Consider the following 26,730-nt stretch of genomic DNA (forward strand, 5'->3'; position numbering starts at 1 on the left):
TGGGAAGCTAAAAACTCAAAAACTTTAACTGAGTTAAATTTGGTGCATTCAACCTCATCTCTTCTCGGAGAGGTACTAGTACAGCTTTAACCTCACTTCATCCAAGACATGTAGTGCCCTTTTGTACGTTGTTTAACTATGACCTCTCCCTGGAAGTCCACTTCTAACCACTTGCACATTTTCAGTGTGGGATGGGTCTTGAACACAGCAATAAAAAGCTGAATCTTCAACTTAAATTTCACTTCACTGCAGAAAGAAGAAGAGGAAAACCTCACATCAAGGGAACTTAATCTGGGGAGTAAAACTGGTGGTAAGCAATAATAATACTAGTAATAACCCTGTTAATGCCTACCATGGTTATTATAGCATTTAATCTTACATTAAAATCATAATTTAGACGTCCTTAATTTGATTTTCGGGTTAGTGTCAGTTACTAGAGTGAGCTCGCTTTTTTCATTTTAGTTGTTAGTTGTTAGGTTTTAGTTTTAGAATATTATATTATAATATAACAAACTCGGGATCTCGCAAAAGTTTTGCGAGATCTCGCAAAAGTTGAATTCCAACAATGGCGGCAGCTACTTAGTTGTAATATTACTCTTTCTGGGTCACAAAATACACTTTTAAGATATTTTGAGGCGTGAATGTAGTTGTGTAAACGTCAGATACCTGCTCGGTTTACAAGACATCACATATTTGCAAAAGTGCTCCGACGTTTTCGGAGATCTGACACCCACCATCTCGAAGCTAACGAGAGGTCGAGACCTACTACAGCCGGGAGGAACACCGCTTTCCCGGCACATCGCGCCTCGACCTCCCGGTCGGCTTCGAGCTGGCGGCCTACGAAGAATGCGGCTAAAACTTTTGCGAGATCTCGCAAACCTTTTGCGAGATCCCGAGTTTGTTTTGCGAGATCTCGCAAAAGTCCGTCTTAATTTTTTTTTTCTCCCATGTCCCCTGCGGGGCTCCGTACCAAACAGATATTACAACTTTTAAAAAACACACACGGACAAAGACATTTCAGTCTTAGTAAACATATGCGAGGAAGTCTGTTTATTTTGGTTATGTTAAAAATTGGCCAAAATGACTAAAGATGTGCACAAGATGTGCCCAGATCAGTAGGAGAGGTGTTCCAAATAACAGGACCACAGAAACTGAGGCACACTTGGGTCTCAATCTACGATCAGTTGAAAGATCTGCAGCTGATGACTTCGAGTGATCTGACTGGTATTTGAACAGTGAGCAAGTCAAAGATGTAGTAGGAGGTCAAACCATAGAGTGCTTTGGGAACTAATACAATCATTTTATATTGCACTGGAAGCCAATGAAGTGATCCTGATACTGGGGTAATATAGTCAGATCTCTGCATAAGCACTCCGACTGGTACATTTTGAATGTGCTGAAGTCGTCTTACTGATGATTTGGAGTGTACAGAAAATAGAGCATATAATAATCTAACCTGCTTGATATGGAAGCATAGTCTATGCTTTGATATCAAGCAAACTGTTTAAAGTTAATAATGTGTACTTTATTAATCCTGTAGGAAATTGCTTAGTCCTCTGCATTTAACCCACTAACTCAGCGGGCAGCTAACAATTCAACGCCCGGGGAGCAGTGTGTAGGCATCTTAGGCGAGCTGTTCGATGGATTTGAACCTCCAACTTTTTGATCATGGGGCGAACGCTCTACCTACTGAGCTATCTCTGCCCTTCTTCACTGAACCCACTTCATTTTAGAAAAGGCAATGATAAATATTCTGTCTCTGACTTTTTTGGACCAACAGCAAATGTTTCTGTCTTCAATCTGTTTAGTTCTAAAAAGTTGTGAATCATTCAGTAATTAATGCCATCAGTGCAGCTCATTAGTTTCTGAATAGAGGTCAGATCATCAGAGGAAAACTGATAAGTATTATGTGCACAAGAAGAGTAGGATATGTTATGATTCTTTCTGACAGTACCAAGTGGGAGCATGTAAATGTTAAAGAGTAATGGACCCAAAGGATTGAGCCTTGAGGAACACCGGATTGAATTTTTATTTGTGCAAATATTAAACCGCTAATAGACACACAAAAGCCCCTCAAGTCTTCACTATGATGAGAGCCAACCATCAACCCACCTGTTAAACCAACAGAGCCATGAAGCCTTTGAATTAAAATGTCCCGCTCCATAGTGTCAAAGGCAGCACTGAGACTGAGCAGGACTCAGTCTGATGTTTCTGTGCTGTGATTGGATCTGAAACCTCCCTGGAAAAGTAAAGACTGCGACATGTAAGATATTCATTTAGTTACTTGTAATAAAATGTTTTCAATTTTTGATGAGGAATAAAAGATTAGAAATAAGTCTATAATTATTAAACACCAATGAGTCCAAGTTATTTTTTGTGATTAGTTGTGTGATTACAGCACATTCAAGAGAAACAGGGAGAATGTTCTCCAAATCCCTGTGTTGGTTTCCTCCAGTATCCTATCCTATAAAGTTTGACAGGAACCTTTGGTTAAAATATGACTTTTGTCTAAACTGCTTTGATTGGTCAGTGAGAGTTGCAAAGTGTGACTATTAATGACTGCATTACATTAATAAAAGCACTGATACAGTGTTAAAGGCAACTGTACTCAGCAATAAATCCTAGGATATCCTGTGAGCCCTGAACTCAGGTCAGGGTTCAGACATGGGGCAGTATACATGAAAAACTTTCTATTTCAAAGAAAGAAGAAGTCGATCTCTACAAACAGCTTATTTTGCAAATTTACCTCCTCAAAATTCAGCAGTTCTTTCATTCTTGAGAATACAAAGTTCTCAAAACAAAAACTGATGACCCTTCTGCTGATGCCCAATTTAACACAGTAATATTATTAATATCATTAGGGTATGGGTGATGATGCTGACCTCAGGAACTGAAGTTATAAGTTTAGCTACAATCATTGTGAGGTCTATTTACACAATAATGGATTACATGTTTCATAATGTTGCTTTTGAGGGGGGGAAATGTCCCAGCTGGCCAGAACTAAGACCAACATGTAGAATAACAGAGGTAAAGCCTGCACTACCATTCCACACACAATGCTATCCAAGTAATATGATTATTGCTTAGACATAACCTTTCAGGAACAGAACAGAAGTAATCATGTCCCTAAAAACCACAGAGAGACTGTGTTGATTTTTGAGATCAAAGAAGAAAATGTTTATATCAGCTGAAGTGTTTAACTCAACATATGTGGCAACATGATTCGACTGTATCACATGCAGAGTAATCTGTTAAATTCACCAAATCTCCCCAGGCCACTGCAGCTCCAGCATTCAAACTGAGCATCTTCTGAAGCTAGCAAGAATTTGCAAACCCTCATGAAATAGGCCATTCAGGTAAGTATCTGTTTTACATTAAGCTAATTTAAGTTTATTTTGGACTGATCATTCATAAGAGATGTGGCCACAGTCTGCCCCAGGGCAGCTGTGGCTACAACTGTAGCTGCCTGCACCAGTGTGTGAATGTGAGAGTGAATGAATAGTGGAATTGTAAATATAAATGCAATCCATTATTATTATTATTATTATTATTATTATTATTATTATTATTATTATTATTATTATTATTATTATTATTATTATTATTATTATAATAACATTATGCTTTGAGTGAGTCAATATGACCCTCTGTCTCACTCTAATATTGGTATAATATTTGTACATTATGGCAGCTGTACTATTTCTCCTCTTTCTGAGCTTCAGAAAAATGTTGTGTTTTAAAACATTAACACTCTGATGCTGTTACTGGTGGAGAAGCAGCAAACCTCACTGCTGTGCTATCTTACAGTTTCTGTCTAACTGCTGAGCTGGAAAACATTAATTGACCAGGATGTGCGGTCATGTAGAGAGACTGGTTTTAGGTGAGTTAAAAGGGGGGGGGGGGTTTGTGTGTGAAAGAGGTCTGTGTGACTGGTCATGTCTAAAGAAGCTGCAGCTACTTTCAGCTTATTCACAAAAGGTCACCACAGCAGGTAGTTTGGTGTATTTATGCACTGGATCCCCTCTTTGCACAGCCCCAAAGGAATTTGTGTCTCCTTTCAAGATCAAAGGAAAATTATTAGTGCTTTATCCCAACAACTTTAGTTTTTGGATCATTACCAAAACATAAAATAATACATTAAAAAACTATAAAATAACGTTTTGTAAACTACAAACATGTAGAGTCACGGGTGGAAAAGAAAATCCCACTGCTGTTATGTCTTTTATCAATGAAGGGTAACAGCGTTGAACACAGAATAAAACATGATGATTTATGAAATTAAGATATAGAAATTAACAAAAAATAATTCAATGTCAAAATGGCTGTGGTAGTGTTAGAGTGACGATTCGGGAGCGGTTTACATTGTTGAAAATCCTTAAATGGCCAACATCATCTTCAAGCTTTAGATATGAAAGTTTTGCATGTAGTCATTGATTTAAGAACAAAGCTGTAAGTAGCCTGATGTATTTCTTTTTCTTTGTTCACCGTGAAACACTGAAAAAGCAAAAATACATCAGACATCAATTTAACTCCTGTTGGGTTGAGAAGGCTGAGCTGTGAAATTTATGTTTTTAAAATATTTCATATTCAGCACATGGGTAGCACCGGCCATATTCTTTATAGAGAAAAATAATTACAGAGAAATTGGAAAAATTCAGTTCTTCACTGAAATTCTTGTTTTCTCAAGTTGAATGAGCAACAGTTTTACCATTTATGATGTAGAATTTTACATGGACACACTGATGCATAGTTTTGATTCTTCCCTCTAGTCTCTTTTCTCTTCATGACATCTTCACCTGTTGCAGGTTGGTCCATTCTCCCATGTAACAAATTCCTGTTTTTGTTCTGTGGGAAATATTTGGATTTTGAATCTTTGTTATATCTCTCTGACAGATGGTCAGATCAGACTAGCTGGGTCTGGGTCCACTCGGTGCTCTGGAAGAGTTGAAATCTATCACAGTGGCTCCTGGGGAACAGTGTGTGATGACAGCTGGGACTTAAATGATGCAAAAGTGGTCTGCAGACAGCTGGGCTGTGGGGCAGCAGTAAATGCCTATCAATCAGCTCACTTTGGTCAAGGTACAGGACAGATTTGGCTTGACGATGTGGCCTGTTCAGGAACTGAAAGCTTTCTAACCGCATGTCAGCACAGTGGTTTTGGGAAACATAACTGTGGACATGGTGAGGATGCTGGCGTTGCCTGTTTAGGTGAGAAAAAAGATTCATTTATAAATACTTTATAAGGTATAGGTCATCACTTTAGATGTCACACAACATACTGAAGTAACAACTAATCACTGCTTGAATTAACCATGAACTAAAGATATTAGATATCAGATATTAAATGTTGTAATCATTCAATCTTTCTAGAAGAAAATCCAAGCCAAAGGTGTGCGTGAGAGTCTGCATACTTTCTCTAAATGTTCAAAAACTGTCATTTCTTACATTATTTTAAAAAAAATGCAGTTTTCTGCTTATTGTGACTACATGCTCACTATTTGCCTCTTTTTATTTTAAAACTGAAAATGAAGATGTTATACATTAAACTCTATATTGGTTTGCTTTTCAACAGACAAACCAAAACCCAGGATCTCCATTAATCCTTCTGGTCAAGTTACCTGGGGTCAGAATGTCGCCATCACGTGTTCGATCACAGCTGATCAGTTAAGTGGAGCATTTATCTTCACAAAGACCTCAGGCTCATTCAGCAGGAGAATAACATCAAGCAGAAACTCTGCTACCCTCAGTATCTCTAATGTAAACCTTGACAATGAGGGATCCTACCAGTGTCGGTTTCAGAGGGATTTGATTCCAGACTCCAATGCCCCTCTAAGTGATTCTGTGAGACTCTCAGTGACAGGTCATTTTTGATATAATTTATACAATTTAATTTAATATAATTTTAATGTAATCCCTAATGACAAGTTCCTTCTTTAGTTTAAAGGAAATATGAACTTTTCACATATATTATTTTTCAGTCAACCTCCCAAAGCCCAGAATCACCAAGAATATTATTGGTGCAGTCACCTGGGGTCAAGACGTTAGCATCACTTGTTCAATCTCAACTCAGCATTTAGGTGGAACATTCACTCTGCAGCAGAGCTCAGGCTCATTCAGGAAAAGCCAAACATCAAGTAGAAACTCTGTTACCTTTAATATCCCTCAAGTGACCTTCAGTAATGAGGGATCGTACCAGTGTCAGTATCAGACAAGAGTTTCAAGTCGAGACTTCAGATCCCCACAGAGTGATTCTGTCAGAGTTTCTGTTAATGGTAAGAGACAAAGATATCCTTTTTTTGTTTTCTGTTAACTTTAAATAAAAGTTCAGTTGAAACCAAGTTGGAATGTAAACTCAAACCTTTCCTGAAAGGAAACACTCACTATGTTATTTATTTATTCTTCAGTGATCCTCCCAAAGCCCAGCATCTCTAAGAGTCCAGCTGGAGAGTTGACCTGGGGTCAAGATGTTAGTGTCACTTGTTCAATCTCCACTCAGCATTTAGGTGGAACATTCACTCTGCAGCAGACCTCAGGCTCATTCAGGAAAAGCCAAACATCAAGTAGAAACTCTGTTACCTTCAACATCCCTCAAGTGACCTTCAGTAATGAGGGATCGTACCAGTGTCAGTATCAGACAAGGATTTCAAGTCGAGACTTCAGATCCCCACAGAGTGACCCTGTCAGAGTTTCTGTAAATGGTAAGAGACAAACATATGTCTTTTTTTTTAACTAGGTTTTAATTACTTTTTTTTTTTTTTAATTACTATGTTATTTATTTATTCTTCAGTGATCCTCCCAAAGCCCAGCATCTCTAAGAGTCCAGTTGGTGAGCTGACCTGGGGTCAAGACGTTAGCATCACCTGTTCAATATCCACTCAGCATTTAGGTGGAACATTCACTCTGCAGCAGACCTCAGGCTCATTCAGGAAAAGCCAAACATCAAGTAGAAACTCTGTTACCTTCAACATCCCTCAAGTGACCTTCAGTAATGAGGGATCGTACCAGTGTCAGTATCAGACAAGAGTTTCAGGCCGAGAATTCAGCTCCCCTCAAAGTGATTCAATCAGACTCTCTGTTACAGGTAAGGAGGAACTTTAGTTTGCCTTTTTCTTTTCATCATCTCAAATAGATTAATTAAAACAACAACAATTTGAAATATAGAGCTAAACCTCAGAAAGGCAAATATATGATTTTGTGTTTTTGTGTTTTGTGTTTCAGTGATCCTCCCCAAGCCCAGCATCTCCATGATTCCTGTGGGGAATGTGACCTGGGGCCAAACTGTTAGCATCACTTGTTCAATTTCAACTCAGCATTTAGGTGGAACATTCACTCTGCAGCAGACCTCAGGCTCATTCAGGAAAAGCCAAACGTCGAGTACAAACTCTGTTACCTTTAATATCCCTCAAGTGACCTTCAGTAATGAGGGATCGTACCAGTGTCAGTATCAGACAAGGATTTCAAGCCGAGACTTCAGGTCCCCACAAAGTGATTCTGTTAGAATCTCTGCTGCTGGTAAGAACTGAAATGTGAAATTTTCTATTTGGGCAGACTGCTGATGAAATGTTAAAGAAGTTGTAAGTCAGCTTCTATCAGCCTACAAGACTATAAGTGCACTTGATCCACTCATTTGTCAGAATGGTTTGAAAGGTTTCAATTAGTTGGATTTTCTGAAAGAAAACAATAGCATGGAATTTGGCTAAATACAGGGTAAATTTACATTTAGTAACATTGGCTGGACGGTCGAAAGGGAAAATTTATTTTCCAATCATTGTTTCAATGTGTTTTCATGTAGTTCACAAAGGCAATGAAAGAAGCTAGGAAGATATCATTTTTCTCACAGACCACTATTCGGTTATTTGTCAGTGATCCTCCCCAAGCCCAGCATCTCCATGATTCCTGTGGGGAATGTGACCTGGGGTCAAACTGTGAGCATCACTTGTTCAATCTCAACTCAGCATTTAGGTGGAACATTCACTCTGCAGCAGAGCTCAGGCTCATTCAGGAAAAGCCAAACATCAAGCACAAACTCTGTTACCTTCAACATCCCTCAAGTGACCTTCAGTAATGAGGGATCGTACCAGTGTCAGTATCAGACAAGAGTTTCAAGTCGAGACTTCAGATCCCCACAGAGTGACCCTGTCAGAGTTTCTGTAAATGGTAAGAGACAAACATATGTCTTTTTTTTTAACTAGGTTTTAATTACTTTTTTTTTTTTTTAATTACTATGTTATTTATTTATTCTTCAGTGATCCTCCCAAAGCCCAGCATCTCTAAGAGTCCAGTTGGTGAGCTGACCTGGGGTCAAGACGTTAGCATCACCTGTTCAATATCCACTCAGCATTTAGGTGGAACATTCACTCTGCAGCAGACCTCGGGCTCATTCAGGAAAAGCCAAACATCAAGTAGAAACTCTGTTACCTTCAACATCCCTCAAGTGACCTTCAGTAATGAGGGATCGTACCAGTGTCAGTATCAGACAAGAGTTTCAGGCCGAGAATTCAGCTCCCCTCAAAGTGATTCAATCAGACTCTCTGTTACAGGTAAGGAGGAACTTTAGTTTGCCTTTTTCTTTTCATCATCTCAAATAGATTAATTAAAACAACAACAATTTGAAATATAGAGCTAAACCTCAGAAAGTCAAATATATGATTTTGTGTTTTTGTGTTTTGTGTTTCAGTGATCCTCCCCAAGCCCAGCATCTCCATGATTCCTGTGGGGAATGTGACCTGGGGCCAAACTGTTAGCATCACTTGTTCAATTTCAACTCAGCATTTAGGTGGAACATTCACTCTGCAGCAGACCTCAGGCTCATTCAGGAAAAGCCAAACGTCGAGTACAAACTCTGTTACCTTTAATATCCCTCAAGTGACCTTCAGTAATGAGGGATCGTACCAGTGTCAGTATCAGACAAGGATTTCAAGCCGAGACTTCAGGTCCCCACAAAGTGATTCTGTTAGAATCTCTGCTGCTGGTAAGAACTGAAATGTGAAATTTTCTATTTGGGCAGACTGCTGATGAAATGTTAAAGAAGTTGTAAGTCAGCTTCTATCAGCCTACAAGACTATAAGTGCACTTGATCCACTCATTTGTCAGAATGGTTTGAAAGGTTTCAATTAGTTGGATTTTCTGAAAGAAAACAATAGCATGGAATTTGGCTAAATACAGGGTAAATTTACATTTAGTAACATTGGCTGGACGGTCGAAAGGGAAAATTTATTTTCCAATCATTGTTTCAATGTGTTTTCATGTAGTTCACAAAGGCAATGAAAGAAGCTAGGAAGATATCATTTTTCTCACAGACCACTATTCGGTTATTTTTCAGTGATCCTCCCCAAGCCCAGCATCTCCATGATTCCTGTGGGGAATGTGACCTGGGGTCAAACTGTGAGCATCACTTGTTCAATCTCAACTCAGCATTTAGGTGGAACATTCACTCTGCAGCAGAGCTCAGGCTCATTCAGGAAAAGCCAAACATCAAGCACAAACTCTGTTACCTTCAACATCCCTCAAGTGACCTTCAGTAATGAGGGATCGTACCAGTGTCAGTATCAGACAAGGATTTCAAGTCGAGACTTCAGATCCCCACAGAGTGACCCTGTCAGAGTTTCTGTAAATGGTAAGAGACAAACATATGTCTTTTTTTTTAACTAGGTTTTAATTACTTTTTTTTTTTTAATTACTATGTTATTTATTTATTCTTCAGTGATCCTCCCAAAGCCCAGCATCTCTAAGAGTCCAGTTGGTGAGCTGACCTGGGGTCAAGACGTTAGCATCACCTGTTCAATATCCACTCAGCATTTAGGTGGAACATTCACTCTGCAGCAGACCTCAGGCTCATTCAGGAAAAGCCAAACATCAAGTAGAAACTCTGTTACCTTCAACATCCCTCAAGTGACCTTCAGTAATGAGGGATCGTACCAGTGTCAGTATCAGACAAGAGTTTCAGGCCGAGAATTCAGCTCCCCTCAAAGTGATTCAATCAGACTCTCTGTTACAGGTAAGGAGGAACTTTAGTTTGCCTTTTTCTTTTCATCATCTCAAATAGATTAATTAAAACAACAACAATTTGAAATATAGAGCTAAACCTCAGAAAGGCAAATATATGATTTTGTGTTTTTGTGTTTTGTGTTTCAGTGATCCTCCCCAAGCCCAGCATCTCCATGATTCCTGTGGGGAATGTGACCTGGGGCCAAACTGTTAGCATCACTTGTTCAATTTCAACTCAGCATTTAGGTGGAACAGTCACTCTGCAGCAGACCTCAGGCTCATTCAGGAAAAGCCAAACGTCGAGTACAAACTCTGTTACCTTTAATATCCCTCAAGTGACCTTCAGTAATGAGGGATCGTACCAGTGTCAGTATCAGACAAGGATTTCAAGCCGAGACTTCAGGTCCCCACAAAGTGATTCTGTTAGAATCTCTGCTGCTGGTAAGAACTGAAATGTGAAATTTTCTATTTGGGCAGACTGCTGATGAAATGTTAAAGAAGTTGTAAGTCAGCTTCTATCAGCCTACAAGACTATAAGTGCACTTGATCCACTCATTTGTCAGAATGGTTTGAAAGGTTTCAATTAGTTGGATTTTCTGAAAGAAAACAATAGCATGGAATTTGGCTAAATACAGGGTAAATTTACATTTAGTAACATTGGCTGGACGGTCGAAAGGGAAAATTTATTTTCCAATCATTGTTTCAATGTGTTTTCATGTAGTTCACAAAGGCAATGAAAGAAGCTAGGAAGATATCATTTTTCTCACAGACCACTATTCGGTTATTTTTCAGTGATCCTCCCCAAGCCCAGCATCTCCATGATTCCTGTGGGGAATGTGACCTGGGGTCAAACTGTGAGCATCACTTGTTCAATCTCAACTCAGCATTTAGGTGGAACATTCACTCTGCAGCAGAGCTCGGGCTCATTCAGAAAAACCCAAACATCAAGCACAAACTCTGCTGTCTTCAGAATCCCTGAAGTGAATTTCAATAATGAGGGATTGTATCAGTGCCAGTATCAGACAAGGGTTTCAGGGCGAGAATTCAGATCCCCTCAAAGCAGTTCTGTCAGAATATCTGTTACATGTAAGAAAAAAGATTTGCCTATTATGATTTAACATTTATGTGGATGAATACTGAAACTCAATTCAGTGAGTTATTCCTCACCAAAAAGAAAATAAACTAATAATGTGTTATATTTCTTCAGTGATCCTCCCAAAGCCCAGTGTCTTCGTGATTCCTGTGGGGAAGGTGACTTGGGGACATCGCGTTAGCATCACTTGTTCAATATCAGCTCAGCACTTAGGTGGAACATTCACTCTGCAGCAGACCTCAGGCTCATTCAGGAAAAGCCAAACATCGAGTACAAACTCTGCTTCCTTCAATATCACTCAAGTGAACTTCAGTAATGAGGGATCATACCAGTGTCAGTATCAGACAAGAGTTTCAAGTCAAGACTTCAGCTCTCCAAAAAGTGACCCTGTCGGATTGTCTGTTGCTGGTAAGAGAAACATATTTTCTTTAACTCAAAATGAAAGTTGAGATGTTAAGTAAGATAAGTAATTCCATAAACCTTTTCTTTACTGTTACAAAAGAAATCTGATTAGCAACCTTAACGGTGACTTGAGCAAAGATGGCAAGTTAAAAATACAAAAACAACATCATCAGTAGATTATGCTGATGAGATAGAGAAAAATACTTGAGTTTCCAGACTCTGAGAAAGAACTTTAGTTAAATTGCTGGGGTTTTCTCAGTTGTATTATTGAGTGTCTACCTTACAATATAACACACAGTATAAATAAAGCCTAACTGAATGGCTAGATAAAGCTGGGTATTATGTGCATAGCATTGACAATGTATGCTATGTCTTGTAATGATACCACGTAAGTGAAGCATGTATAATGCAAACAGAATTTGTCCTAGCAAGGAACCATCTGGAACTCCATAATTAAACTTAGTGTTTGAAGAAGACTGTCCATTTACATGAACAAACTGGAATCTATTAATCAGATATAATGCAAACTACTGCATTGCAGTACCTTTATTTCGTATAGCATGCTCTAAGAATTGTATTGGAGATTATATATCGGAATTTCAGGAGCAGGACGTTACCTCCAAACCAGAGGTGGGTAGTAACGAGTTACATTTACTCCGTTACATTTACTTGAGTAAGTTTTTGAAAACAATTTACTTTTAAAGTACCTTTTTTGCACAATACTTTTACTTTTACTTGAGTACATTTCTGAAGAAGAAACCGTACTTCTACTCCGCTACATTTGCAAAATTCGACTCCTTACTCTTAAAAAAACAATTAGTTTAACACATTAGATAACATGCCGCCAGTGGAGTTTCCGATAACTTTTTTACTAATCAGATATGGCCATGGAGTCACATGACCAGTTTGAAACTGTGGCGGGCAGAGCCGCCCAAGCGTTTCAAAGTAGCGGACACACGGAAAGAAGAAACACATGAAAACATGGCAGAGCCAGTCGTCTACGCTAGAGCTGGAGAGGATGAACACCCTTGGCCTCATATACAAAGAATGTTTTGCTTAAAAGCAGTACAAAAGAACAGATATGTCTTCAGTGTCGGTGTCTTCAGTGAGAGCCAAAACAACAACTTTTCAGCGTGAAACAACTCAGCTCGTGTAACCTGAGGAAACGGTAAGTTTTCTCTAAATATCTTTTTAGCTGTGATTAGCTGGATGTCAGTCTTATGTTACAGCAGCTGTGTCGAGCTCGAGCTGTGAGTCATATTTTCGGCGCTACGTTGTAGTGAGATAAGTTTGTGGGTGTTTTGTGCAGCTTCGGCTGTCCTTTTAACTGCTCGCTGGTTAGCTAGCGTGAGCTATAAGCTAACAGCTAGCCTGGTTAAAAAAGCTAAAGTTCCACGCACATGTAAACAGCTCGTCTCTACTGCTTTAACTGTTAAAACAGAAGGCAATACTGCGGGTGACAGGGTTTATTATGTGAAGCAGCAGCTTGTTTAGTTTAAACAGATTATTATCATGTTATTACAATATACGTAATTCTCACGTTCATACAATATAAATATTATATTGTACAAACGAATAATTAGAGGCTTAGAGATTAGAGGCTACATCGCAGCTCCAGTCACGGCTTCCATCACTGTGTTTCTCGTCTTTTCCCAGAGTAACAGCCAAACAGGAGGATCTATTGGCTAGCACTGCTTAGCCTTGCACGCGTTCTTATTTTAAACGTAATCTGGAATTCATTCCAAACTGTTTGTGCGGGATATGAATGACAAGATTTTGTTTTTCAACAAGAGTTAGTAAAAAACATCTCCAGTGTGATCAAAATTTCTTGCCAAACATCCGCAGCTTGGCAGTGTATACAGCACTATAATGACCAGACCTAATTCTTTTGAAAACCATACATCTTTCCACAGGTCTCAACTTCATCAGACATCACCTAAACACAGAGCTGGATGAGGCCAGCACAAACAGCAGCCTAACCGAACCATCAACCGAAGATGATAGATCCATGGGGTCAGGAAAGCCAGAAGCAGGGGATCTGGAGAGGTACCTTTCATGTCCATTCACTGGAGGTGTGGATCTATTGCATGGCTTTCCTCACATCAAGAAGCTGTCGATCAAAATCAGTACAGCTCTTCCTGCATCTGGAGCTTGCGAAGGACTTCTTAGTCATGCAGGACTCCTGTTCTCTGCTAAACAGTTAGAGCTTCACAGAAAGAACCTTGAGCGCAAACTGCTGCTGAAGCTTAACCATCACTTCACTGAGTGATGAAATGGCACATTTTTGCTAAATATGCAGAAATAGATGCACACCCATACAATTTATGGTAAACTGAGCTACCTTGTATGAACATATGTTGAAGATGCCTCGTACTAATGTTTTCTCTGAGGCTGTTGTGCCATTTGGAGCAAAAATGAATATAAAGTTTACAGCATATCTTGTCACTGGAAATTGTTTGCACTATTTATATATTTATATTATTTACTCTAGGTATTGGTGAAAAAAGCTTTATGTTGTGAAAAACTGAAATCTGGAAATTAGAATTGCTGTGCCTTATTTTGTTGATGTTTTTACATATATTCCTTTTGAAAATACTAAAATTTGTAGATTTATTTATTTTTGTTTGTCTGATAGCATTTATTTATAAAATAAATCGGATATTTCAAACAGTTACTCACTACTTGAGTAGTCTTTTCGCCAAGTACTTTTTTACTCTTACTTGAGTAACTTTTTTGACGATTACTTTTCACTTTTACTTGAGTAATAATATTTTAAAGTAATGCTACTCTTACTTGAGTACAATTTTTAGATACTCGACCCACCTCTGCTCCAAACACGCTCCTTCCGGTCGTCATGTATGTAGGTTCCCCCATTTTTGCAAGCTGTTCATTCTCGTTTACGTCAGGGTCCGGTCTCTGCGAATACCTTTAAACACAGCTTATCTCACAGGAGTAATATATTTTACTCACCCTTCCATTTTCTACAATCGCCCTCTCGTCCATCAGCGCATCAGATGAACAACTACTCAAGCTCTGCGTTCATCGCTTTTCCTCCGGCAATCCAAGAAACAATCCGAATGTCACGGCGGCGCTTCCGAGAGACCATATGCTGACGACCTTCTAGCAGTTTTCTCGCCACCTGACATACGGTCTGCTACATCGATCCATCCAGTCTTCTTATCTCCACTAAATCCAGTTATGAAGTAACTCTGGATGCCAGCCACTTCAGCAAAATCCAGCGGGGTCACCCACCAGCAGAACACACAGCTCCTCTCACATTGCTCTGAAACCGGCCCTCAGGCTGGGCGAGTTAGCCACACCTTACCCACGCTTCCAAGCAAATCGCAGCTCCAACAGCAACAGCTACAGTGTACTTCATAGCTCCACCCACCTGCCAATGCCATGTAGCAGGGACAACTCAGCTCTGTGCTCCTTCCGCCAAACACCATTTAATGCAAGCTGGAAATATGTCGCTAGCTCCATGCTCTACTGTTTCTCCATCGCTGTGATGTTTTCTATCCCTCCTTTCTCTAAATGCTCAAGCAAGTTGGCACTGGGATGCCCGATTCTTCCCTATCTGCCATTCGCAAACGCAGCAGCAAGCTCCTACCACCGAACTGCCAGTTTCTCAGCAAAGACGCACACACACACAAAAAAGGCACTGAGTCGCCAGTTCTCCATTCCTCTGTAGCAAATGTAGCACCGAGTTGCCAGGTTTCCAGTCTCTTCCCTCCTTCGCAAAATTCTGCAGCAAACCTCGGCACCTAGTTGCCAGGTTCCCAGCCTCTCATCCCTCTTCAGCTAAACTCTGCAGCAAACGTTGGCACTGGGTTGCCAGGTTCCTTTATCTCTCATTCTCAAAAGCAGCAAGCTTTTGTACCATCGGGTTGCCAGTTTTTCAGCATAGACAAAATAAATAAATAAACAGAATTAAAAGGCACAGGGTTGCCAGGTTTTCCTTCATCCCTCATTTGCAACACAGCATCTAGCTTCCTTACTACCGAACTTAAAAAGCAGCAATGAATCCTTCTAGCCCCGGATACCAAGTTCTCATCTCTCATTTGCAAACAGCCAGTTTCTCTGCATGAAAAAGGGGAAAAAAAGGTAATGGGTTTCCAGGTTTTCCTTTATCCCTCATTTACAAAAGCAGCATCAAGCCTTCTACCAATGCGTTGCCAGTTTCCCTTCCCTCCATCCGTCCTCCGCAAGATTCAGCAACATGCTTTCATGGCACCAGGATGCTAGGTCCTTCCCTTATATCCAATCATAGCAGCAAGCTTTTCTATGAATGAGTCGCCTGTTTCCCTTTCCCATATCCCATATTGGCAAATGCAGTAGCAATGTTTTTGGCACCAGGATGCCAGGTTTTCTTGCTCTGTGTTCGTATGTAAATGCAGTAGCAGCGTTGGCACCGGGATACCAGCTTCTCTTCCTCTATCACTCCTATACAAATACAAAAGCAAGCTTTGGCACCGGGATGCCAGCTTCTCTTCCTCTATCACTCCTATGCAAATACAGTAGCAAGCTTTGGCACCGGGATGTCAGCTTCTCTTCCTCTATCCCTCCTATCCTAATACAAAAGCAAGCTTTGGCACCGGGATGCCAGCTTCACTGCCTCTATCCCTCCTATGCAAATACCGTAGCAAGCTTTGGCACCAGGATGCCAGCTTCTCTTCCTCTATCCCTCCTTTACAAATGCAATAGCAAACTTGGCACCAAGATGCTGGTTCTTCTTTATCCCTCATTCGCAAACTCAGTAGCAAGCTTTCAAATATAGAGTTGCCAGTTTCTCTGCATTTATCACAGCAAAAGCAGCAGTGAATCCTTCCACTGCTGGGATGCCAGCTTCTCCGCCCTTCTTGCCCTCATATCCTAAGCAGCAGATGTTGCTTTTGGCACCAAAACGCCGGGTTCTCTATTTCCATTCCTCATTTGCAAATGCAGAAAAAGCTCTTTGCACCGAGATGCATTCCTCTCTCCAGGATGCCACTTTCTCTGTTTCATCCAGTCTTCCAGAAGGTGTAACAGCAAACCGTTCTGGCACCAAGAAGCCAGTTTCTCTGCCATCTTTCTTGCCTTCCCAAACCACCGGCAAACCTTTGTGGCACTGGGATGCCAGGTTCTGTCCTCTATCGCTCCTTTTCAGAGATCCAAACTGCGCCGTGCCCATAATTCTTCATGGCGTCCCTTCACTTCTCATGTGCTTTCACTAGCATCATCTAGCATCCACCCTCAACACAATCATTCGAGACCACTCTCTAAGCCGACTCACTGTTCCAACTACATCTAAACAGCTTATCATCTCCCATGAAGTTCAGTGGACTCGCTATAATTATAGAAGACAACTCCAATCAGTCTTTCAATTCAACAACCCTTCCCAATCTGCTATCACTTCTGTTAATTTCAGAAATAAGCACAGTAGCTATTGCTACCTTATCCGAAGTAATTAACCAGCTAAACACCCCCTCTCCATCTTCTACTTAAGGACAAGCTCACACAAGCTTTACAAACCATCAAACCTTACCGGATCGAGGGTTCCCCTCATTCATCTATTATGATTTCTGTTGTTCGCAATTTCCTTTGATCTATTCTCCTGCCATTCCTTCCTAATTGTCCGAGCTCATCCACTCCACTCCATGGAATCCTCAACTACCATATTGCGAGCTGTTCAGCTTCGCTACCCTGCCACCAATTATTTTCTTCTTCTTTGGGTGGTGATGTCACTTGGTGTTCCTGCGCTTGTCTTTGTCCTGTTCTCCTTCTCTCACCCCAACCGGTTGCAGCAGATAGCCACCCATCCCTGAGCCTGGTTCTGCCAGAGGTTTCTTCCTGTTAAAAGGGAGTTTTTCCTTCCCACTGTTGCCAAAGTGCTTGCTCATAGGGGGTCATATGATTGTTGGGTTTTTCCTCTAGACATCATCGTAGGATCTTGAGGCATCTGTCACTGTGGTTTGATGCCGTATAAATAAGTTGAATTGAAAATCGAATTATTACCCTGAGGTCGTCGAGCTTTGTAACGCACAGTTATTACTGCTTTCAGGGGATGCTTTCTTTGGGGATCTGCCAGGCCCAGGAGCGGTCACCAGTCCCCTTCGAGGCCTTCGCCAAACCGCAGATCAATTTATGTCAAAGCATTCACTTTTACCTACTAAAATGCTGTCAAACCTAAAATGAGGACGTGGGCCCAGCTAGTGAATTGGAAATTATGTATCGGAATTTCAGGAGCAGGACCATGCCTCCAAACACGCTCCTTCCGGTTGTCATCTATATAGGTTCCCCCAGTTCTGCAAGCTGTTCATTCTCGTTTACATGCCCCACCGTCCCTCCCTCCTTGTTTTCAATTCTTTAACTTCTTCATTTCTATTTAGTGCATGGGGATCTGGCCGGCCCAGGAGCCGTCGCCAGTCCCCTTCGAGACCTTCCCCAAACCGCAGATCAATTCATGTCAAAGCATTCACTTTTACCTACTAAAATGCTGTCAAACCTAAAATGAGGACGAGGGCCCAGCTAGTGAAATTAAATATTATGGTCGACAGTATGCAACGCTGCACTGAGGTCTAGCAGGACAAGCACAGAGATGAGTCCACTGTCAGACGCCATAAGAAGATCATTTGTAACCTTCACTAAAGCTGTTTCTGTGCTGTGATGAGCTCTGAAACCTGACTGAAACTCTTCAAATAAGCCATTCCTCTGTTAGCTGTTTTAAAACTACTCGTTCAAGAAATTCTGAGATAAAAGGAATGTCAGAGATTGGCCTGTAATTAGCTAAGAAAGCTGGGTCTAGAGATGGCTTTTTAAGTAAAGGTTTAACTACTGCCAGCTTGAAGGCCTGTGGTACATTATTGCCTAATAATCATTACATGATTATTAGCGATAGGTTAATCATATTTAAGATTGAAGCATTAATCAGGACTTCTTTGAGCACTCTTTTTCTCCAATTGATCTTTCTAAATGAATATTAGTGGTACTGAAAGTAGCTGTAGATAATGTTACATCTGTGAGATGATTATTAGTAATTTCTTCTCCAATGGTTGAAATTTTATTCGTGAAGAAATTCATGAAGTCATACCTAGTTAATGTTAAAGGAATGGTTGGCTCAACAAGGCTCTGAAGAGAAACCTAGAGTTCTTATTTTCTTCAGTAAGATGTTCTGGCTTTTCAGAGGGCTTTCTTATAAAACAACAAACTATTTTCTCAGACTAAATGATGATCTTCTAAATTTGTGATATGCCATTTCCTCTCCAGTTTCTGAATTATCTGCTTTAAGGTGAATGTTTGAGAATTATACCACAGAGTCAAATACTTCTGATTTGAGGCTCTCTTTTTCACAGGAACTACAGTATCCAGAGTCATTCGTAGTGATAAGTAAAATTATTAACAAGATAATCGACCTCTGTTGGAGTAGTGTTCAGGTAGCTGCTCTGCTCTGTGTTGGTACAGGGCATTGAAGATGATAACAGTGGGTGGATTACATTCTTAACCCTCTGGGGTCCAGGGTGTAATTGGCCATTTTTGACGACTTTTGATTTTACCCTTATATTTCACCTTTAAAATATGTTTTTCTTGCCTTGTTTGGTATCATTATTTTCAGCACAACCTCAAATATCTGAAATTTGAGTTATTTTTTCATTTTGGTATACTAAATTAGCACAGTTGATCTAAATTCAGACAGAAAATCCAAAATCCGAGTAGAAAAAAGTTATATTTTTTTACTGTAAAACTCACAAACATGTTTAACGAATCATTTTCATAACTTGAAATGCAAATAGAAATTGTACATTTCTAAAAAATTATGCACAAGTTTTATGGTACTATTTACCTAAAAATGCAGCCAAGGCCTCAGGCGTATTTTATATAACCATTTAAATCTATTTACAGAACAATCAGGTGTGCTGTATCAAATAAGAAGGCACACAAATTATTTGTGCCAGTCCAAAAAATGTAGTTTGTGTTCAGTATTACACCAAAGGCCTAAACCCTGCAGGTCTGACAGCAGGAGGTGCATCAGTCCAGTTTTAATAATAATAATAATAAACTTTATTTATAAAGCACACTTAAAAACCAAGGGTATGCCAAGGTGCTTAACAAGTAAGATAGAGAATAGGAGGAGGATTATAGAAATAGGACCAAAGCAAGTACTAAGTATGCAAGCAGGTAGCTGTCACTGATACATAGGAAAGCAACAGGTACAGAGCAAACAAGAATTTAAATGAGCATAAAAGTGCATAATATAAAATCATAAAAGAAATATTAACTAGAGGGAAAGGCAAGATTGAATAAATGGGTTTTTAGTCGTGATTTGAACAGTGCAATGGAATCAGATGCGCGGAGGTCGAGAGGAAGGGTATTCCACAGTTGCATTTTGGACTGTTTGCAGTCTAAGAAGAAGAGCAGAGGGAAGACCGTAGTACAAGGAGTTACAATAATCCAACCTGGAGGTCACAAAAGCGTGAATAAGCTTCTCCAGGTCCTCATGCGGAACATAATGCCTAGCCTTAGAGATAAGGCGCAGTTGGTGGAAGCTAAATCTCACTACAGCAGACACTTGCTTATCGAGTTTGAGCGAGCTATCCAGCAGTACACCCAAGTTACTGACATAGTCACAAGAAAAGCTAGCAAAGGAACCCAGGGCAGCACAGAGTTGGGCACGAGGGATTTTACTGTTGAACACCACAATCTCAGTCTTCTTATCGTTTAAAACGAGGGAATTACTCAGGAACCATTCTTTGACCTCCCGCATGCATTCTTGAAAGTAGTGTAGGGACACAGCAAGGTCGTCAGTAAGTTCAAAATAGATCTGTATGTCAGCGGCGTAACAGTGGAAGGCAATATTGTATTTTTCAAAGATTGCGCCTAGAGGGAGCAAATACAATGAGAAGAGAATAGGGCCTAAAACTGATCCTTGAGGCACACCATTACAGACCGGAGCGGAGGAAGAGGAGAAGGTGCCTAAGTTAACTGATAAGGATCTATCAGCGAGATATGATTTAAACCAGTCGAGGGCAGTGCCTCTAATACCCACAGTGTGCTCAAGTCTTAGTAATAAAATGTTATGGTCCACCAGTTTTCCATGTGGGAACAGCGTTTACACTGGAATCTGCCTTTGATGGCTTTTGTTTGGAGAAAATGTGAAATTCAGCAGTCTAACTGACACACAATACAAAACAATAACTACACAACACACTAACTACAGCCTCCAAACACGCTAAACGTCACTAATGTCTCACATATAAAAACTTGCTCTCTCTTTCTTTTGCTCGCCCGCTTTCCGTCACGTGTGTCACTCCTAAAAACTTCCCCTTCTCCCTAAACAACCAAGTGCCACATGTTGCCATATCATTTTTTTGATTGGCTTACATGGTAAACTCTAACACCAATAGGGAAGGGGTGTTTTTTCTTTTTCTTTTTTCGCTTGCAAAGAGAGAGTGTTTGCTAGCGCTGTCTGTAGAAAACGCCGTTTTACTGTTCTTCCCGCTGTAAACACCACTGTTTTGTTCAGAAAAAAACATCGCGTGTATTTTGTATCATAACTCTGGTTTTACGTGGCCCATCGACACAATTCCAAAAACTGGTATGTAGTTTGAAGTCCGCACTTTCGACCCAAGTTGAAATGGAGACACTGACTCGCTGCATCTTGTAGCTGTGTCGTCTTAAATCGGTCGTGTGATTTTGACGCGCCGGCGCGTCCGGCGACCCCAGAGGGTTAAAGTCAGTTACAGCACTTTCAGAAAGACGTCTACTGTGATGAAGTCTAATCATCACAGTATCTATGCCATATGTTAGAACAAGATCTAAAGTGTTACTAAAGCGGTGAGTGGGTTCTTTTAGATTTTGAGCGAAGCCTAATAAAAGAATAAATGCCATGTTGAGGCTGTCATTTTTAGCCTGTACATGGATGTTAAAATCAGCCACAATCCTTTTTTTTATCTGAATTGAGCAATAAATCAGATAAAACGTCTGACGTCTGTGTAAGGTCCAGGTGGACGATAGATGATAACAAATAAGACTGGTTTTTGAGTTTTCCAATTAGGGTGGACAAGGCTAAGCATCAAGCTTTCAAATGAATTCAAATACTCTCTGGGTCTTTGGTTGATTGATGAGCTGGTGTGGAAAATTGCTGCCATACCGCCCCTCAGCCTGTGCTTCGAGGATTCTGAAGGAGGCATTGATTCATTTAAGCTAACGTAATCAATCTGCTGCAACCAGGTTTCTGTAAGCAGTCTAAAGTGATTTGTTGATCAATTATTCATTCATTTACCAACAAGGACTTGGAAGAGAGAGACCTAATTTTTAATAATCTGCATTTCACTGTTCTACTCTTTGGTGTGAAAGTGGATATTGCATTATTCTTTCTTTGTGATTTTTCATGTTTAAGTGATTTTTTTTTTCTTCCGATTTTTAGTTTGTTTTAAGACACAGTCTCTAAGGGGATGGGATTTTAGGGAGACAACAGGAGGAGAGAAGTTGCAGAGGCATATTTGACTGCAACTCTGCTTCTCTGGATAGTCACATTTTGTGGGGTTTGGCCAAACAAATTGGCCAAATTTCCATGAGATGAGAGAGCTGCTCCATTCGAAGTGGGATGGATGTCATCTCTCCTGACAAAACAGGGTTAGGGTTAAAAATCCTCCTGTACGTTTGCATAAAAAAGATGGTAGTGCTATATTAATATGATAATAAAATAATTTTTAAAAAGCTCTATTTTCTGTTGTCTATAATGTAGAGGGTAACTTTGCCTCCACAACTAAACAGGAACAGTAGAGTGAAGGGTTGAAGCAGGATTTGCCAGTGCGAATGGTGGCGAAACCCTAAGATCAGTTGTAGTGGCTCAGCGTGAGGAAAAGAATCATAACTCATAATAACTGAATAATAATTAACGTGAGGTCCAGTAGATTTTCTTAATGTGGAGGCGGCTCTTTGTGGATTTGCACAACTGCATTCAACAAGATATGAGCAGATCTTTCACATCTACCTAACAATATAAAGCGCCTTGTTGTTGTGATTTGGTGCTGTATAAATAAATTGAAAATGAAAATTGAAATTGAACACAATCTCTTTCCTAAACTAACCGTATACTGTATATTGTTTTTATACTAGGCTGTATACAATTGGTGCAAAGGTAGAATTTAGTGAATTGATCTACGCATCATCAGCTTTAATGCAGATTAATTTCCTTTACTTCATGTAACCTAACACTAACCATGAGCACCACAGCCACTGTGCACAAGCCCAAGACAGTACAACAAGCTGACCTGTTTATCCTGGACAAAACTACCCAATATTTTTATGCAACATTGAAATAACACAAAGTTAGTAGAGCTTAATTTGTTTTGCAGGATGTTTCACAATAAAACATTTTTTTTATCAAAACACATCATGTACAAATCCCATATGTAATTCGACTTATGATATTAAATGTAAGCTTAAATTTGCAGTTAATTTAGTGTCACAGTCCTTACCTTTTGTGTCTCTGTTGATCTTGAGCTGATAGAAATGTTGCATTTGGAATTACCTGCCAATTAAAAAACATTACTCCCAAAATGCTTGCTCCTCTTCTTCAGGACTAGCTGCTGAAGTACCGTGACTTAACTTGTGTAATATACAGGCACCTGCACTCATTCCAGCCCACTTTAACCCCCAAGTATAAACACTATAAAAGACACTGTTGAATATAATGTGTGTTTTGAAAATGTAAGGATGAAAAGTAAAAAGTTGCCAGAAAATTAAATACTCAAGCAGAATTCCACTGTAGACTATTTTGAGAGCAGTGCTTAAAAGTGGACTTTTTATGTTTTTATAGTTCCACCTACAATAACCCCTGTTCCCTGCTGGAAAATCTCACCTTGCAAAGTCTGTACATTTTGTAATGTGTTACAGCACTCTAATCCAACAGCATATCGATTACGAATGGCAGTGGAACTTTTCAATTAGTTTTTCCTACAGAATATAACCCAGAAATATCAGCTTCACTTCAGCTTGTTTAATAGTTTCAATGCATCTTCAGAATCCTTAATCGACCCTAAATTGTGTTTACTCTGTCTCACTTTTACCCAGTGACACTGCAGCAGCCCAGCATCTGCCTGACATCTCCTAACACCGGGCTGGTCTGGGGTCCTGAAGGTGCAGAGGTCATCAGAGGTGACGACTTTGTCTTCACCTGCTCCATTTCCTCCCACTTTCCTGGAGGGGTTTTCTCCCTCATCTTCTCAGGCTCCAACATCACAGAGACCAAGCCAGCTGTCAATAACTCAGCCTCCTTTACTTTTCCTGAAGCTGACTATGAACACCAGGGCAACTACAGCTGTGTGTATGAGGTCGTAGTTGTCTCAAGGAAATTCACCTCAACCTTCACAGCAATGAGTGTCACCATTAAGAAGGCTGGATTGAAGCTGTACTTAAGTAAGACCTATAATTGATTTGAAAATTACCCTGAAAAACAAATATATTCTCTGGGTGTCCGATAAGCTCAGGGCATCCTCAGAAAACCATTATTATTAATGACACCGGTGGCTGTTCGGTGAAGTGCCACCTAACATGCATTTTTATGAGAACTCCCAAAACAGGGATGAGACATACACAAGGCATTCCTCACTATTATATTGCTTGGTGACATGTACTTGATGTTATACGAACCGGTGGGATTGACTGTATTGGTTAGTAACAGTTAAACATAGGGTAAAAAAAAGAAAAGTTAACTTGGATGTTACGAACCAGCTAATGCTATATACCTGCTGCATATCTCAGTAAAATGGAAGTAGCTAAGCTAACCTTTTGCTGATGATAAAGTTAGCAAAAAAATGTGATTAGCTGGCCAACTCATCAGCACCACAAAAATCTGCTTAGTTGTTACTTCATCTGCTAAAATGAATTGAAAATGGCCAGTTAAGTTACCAGACCAATCTTTGTTGGACCGTCTTTCTTCTGGCTAGTACTGACTTATCTGTTCATGGCCTTGGTTTACTTACCTTAATGTTGTTATTTACTTTTTTTTTGGTCACTAGCGAAAAAAACCTGTCTCAGTCAATAATTGTGTTTTTTGCTTTTTTTTTGCTTTGTCATTTGTTTTGTGCTAACAGCCAGTTGTTTGTGTTCTGTGTACTATGGTTACTCATTGTTGACCCTGAAACTACAAGAGAGTCACTTAGGCAAGGCAAATGGGAGGAAGTGTTTTAAATCATATCCTGTGGCCTGACCAATCCTTCACATAGAAATCAGTGTAGAGACTGTGAGAGGCAACTGCTGTCGGGGAAGACAAGAGAAGTTAGGATACACTCCACTCAGACAGTGGCAATATAAAACATTTAATATCTGAGAAAAACATTTCTACTGTATGTTAAATGACACAAATTTCATGTTTTTCTGTTGTAGTGAGTATGATCACGATCGTCTCAGTCTCAGCACCCCTATTGCTGCTTCTGCTGGTCCTGACTGTGGTCTTTCTGGTCTGCAGGAGAAGGAAACAAGCTGAGAAGTCTGAAAACCTTGTCCATTTTCAAAGTGTGTGCGCACAGAGTTACAGTACATTACAATAACAGATGAACTGAGAAAGTATTTCAATTTGCTGACGTATGATATTCTAATGTTTGTGTTGCAGTTATTTCAAACAATTACACCATTGATGGTGAGGAAGAGCCGCATTATATCAGTTTTAAGCAGAACGACACAACGAAGAAGGTGGATCAAGGACAGTGTATGGAGAGAGTTGTGTGTGAAGAGGATCATGATCATGAGTGAAAAAGAAAATGAAAGGGCAGCCAACTTTTTATTTTCAGTTGGAGTAGAAGTGGGGGGAGCTGAAAGGTCCCTTTAAATAGTTTATAAGTGTGACTGTGTGTTCAAAAACAGAATAAATACCACAGCACGATAATACTTTTAATAATTCAGTCATTATCAGCCCAAATTTGCTCTCTGTGTTGCTTAGAAAAAGATTTCTTAGTTTATAAATAATTATGAAACACTCAGCAAATACTGAGACTTAAAGTCTCAGTATTTGCATTATTAATCATTATCGCAGGTCAAGGTCATAGGCCACTGTTCTATCATAGGACTCAGTGTTTAAATGTAATGATATTTGATTATTCTTTCTAAATGAAAATGCTAATGAGACATGTGTACCAAATATTGATAGAATTATCAAAAATACAAATTCTGAATTTTAGGCAAAAAGTGAACAACTATAAAAATAAATTTACAAATAATCAAAGTTTTAGTAACTACAGTTTATGTGTTTGATTTGTCAGAGAGATCTGTGTGGCTCATGGTCTGATAAATCATCAGTAGGATATAGATTTGTGTTGGTTGCTTCCAGCTGTTTGAATTTAACACCAGATTCAGACAGTCGACATATGTGTACATTTGTGAGCTGTGTACATTTTGGTATGTAACACAGTAACGCTAAATTTATTAATTATTCAGTTATTCCAGTCAAAACACAGAGGATAGTTCCAGCAAATCACACTTTACTTTTATATAACTAAGTGAGGTGAGTGGTCACACACAGTTACATTAGTTACACTCGGTAGCTATCCTCAGGTTGAAGAGTCCTGAGCTCCACGTAGCTATTATCTATTTTATAGTGTATTCTAATAACAAGTGATGTGTAAGTTGATGCACTTATTATAGCAAGTAATAATCATTTTCATCATCATCATCATCGTTGTTGCTAAATTTAAATGTAACCTCATCATTTGTGGTTTTAATCATTGTGTCATTACTGTGCACATGGATGTTGTTCAGCTTTACTCCAAATTTAAATAAAGGCTGCTGCCAAAATATCGAAATGCTTAAATCTCATTACACACATAAAGAATTTCAACTATTTAGGAAATTATTAATAAACTAATGAAACAATTGTGTTTAGATTTCTTTTTGGCTGATAGCTTTTTTTAAAGACGGGGTGGGGGGTATTATTTTCATGTTGGACTTTTTTTGCTCTAAATAAGTGTAAACTGCATTTAAAGGGTCACTTTACTTAAACCGGCTAGAAAGCAACCCGAAGATTCTAACCTTACTAATAATTTTAATTACACATAATTACACATTCAAGTAACACACAACAGGTCGTGTGTGCGTGCATATGTTTGTTTGTGTCTGTGTGTGGGGACGTGTCATGTTTTCATTTCTAAGAAAGGAGAAGTTAGCAGACATTAATATGTATATCTGGTCATATAGATATGTAGGTTCAAACAGCCGCATGTACAGAGATGAGTCCGCTGTCAGAGGACATAAGAAGAGCGTTCCTTACTTTT

The 26,730-nt window shown here is 39.6% G+C and overlaps 1 protein-coding gene and 1 long non-coding RNA gene across 2 annotated transcripts; both read left to right on the forward strand.

The window, feature by feature from the left end:
- The first annotated feature begins 263 nt into the window (after positions 1-263).
- Positions 264-3,867, forward strand: LOC146389216 (uncharacterized). Its single transcript, XR_014800133.1, has 3 exons — positions 264-310; positions 3,275-3,356; positions 3,808-3,867. It is a non-coding gene; the product is annotated as an uncharacterized LOC146389216 (long non-coding RNA).
- A 489-nt stretch (positions 3,868-4,356) lies between these two features.
- Positions 4,357-26,276, forward strand: LOC146389217 (uncharacterized). Its single transcript, XM_084926934.1, has 18 exons — positions 4,357-4,805; positions 4,894-5,208; positions 5,573-5,860; positions 5,979-6,272; positions 6,405-6,698; positions 6,788-7,081; positions 7,219-7,512; positions 7,864-8,157; positions 8,247-8,540; positions 8,678-8,971; positions 9,323-9,616; positions 9,704-9,997; positions 10,135-10,428; positions 10,780-11,073; positions 11,195-11,488; positions 23,537-23,881; positions 24,851-24,979; positions 25,077-26,276. Exons 1-18 carry the CDS (start codon positions 4,784-4,786, stop codon positions 25,214-25,216), a joined length of 4,767 nt encoding a protein of 1,588 aa, XP_084783060.1. The 5' UTR covers positions 4,357-4,783; the 3' UTR covers positions 25,217-26,276.
- The last annotated feature ends 454 nt before the right edge of the window (positions 26,277-26,730 follow it).

This window comes from Perissodus microlepis, chromosome 4 (assembly GCF_051167445.1).
Source record: "Perissodus microlepis isolate ML-2025 ecotype Zambia chromosome 4, ASM5116744v1, whole genome shotgun sequence".
Lineage (NCBI taxonomy): Eukaryota > Metazoa > Chordata > Actinopteri > Cichliformes > Cichlidae > Perissodus > Perissodus microlepis.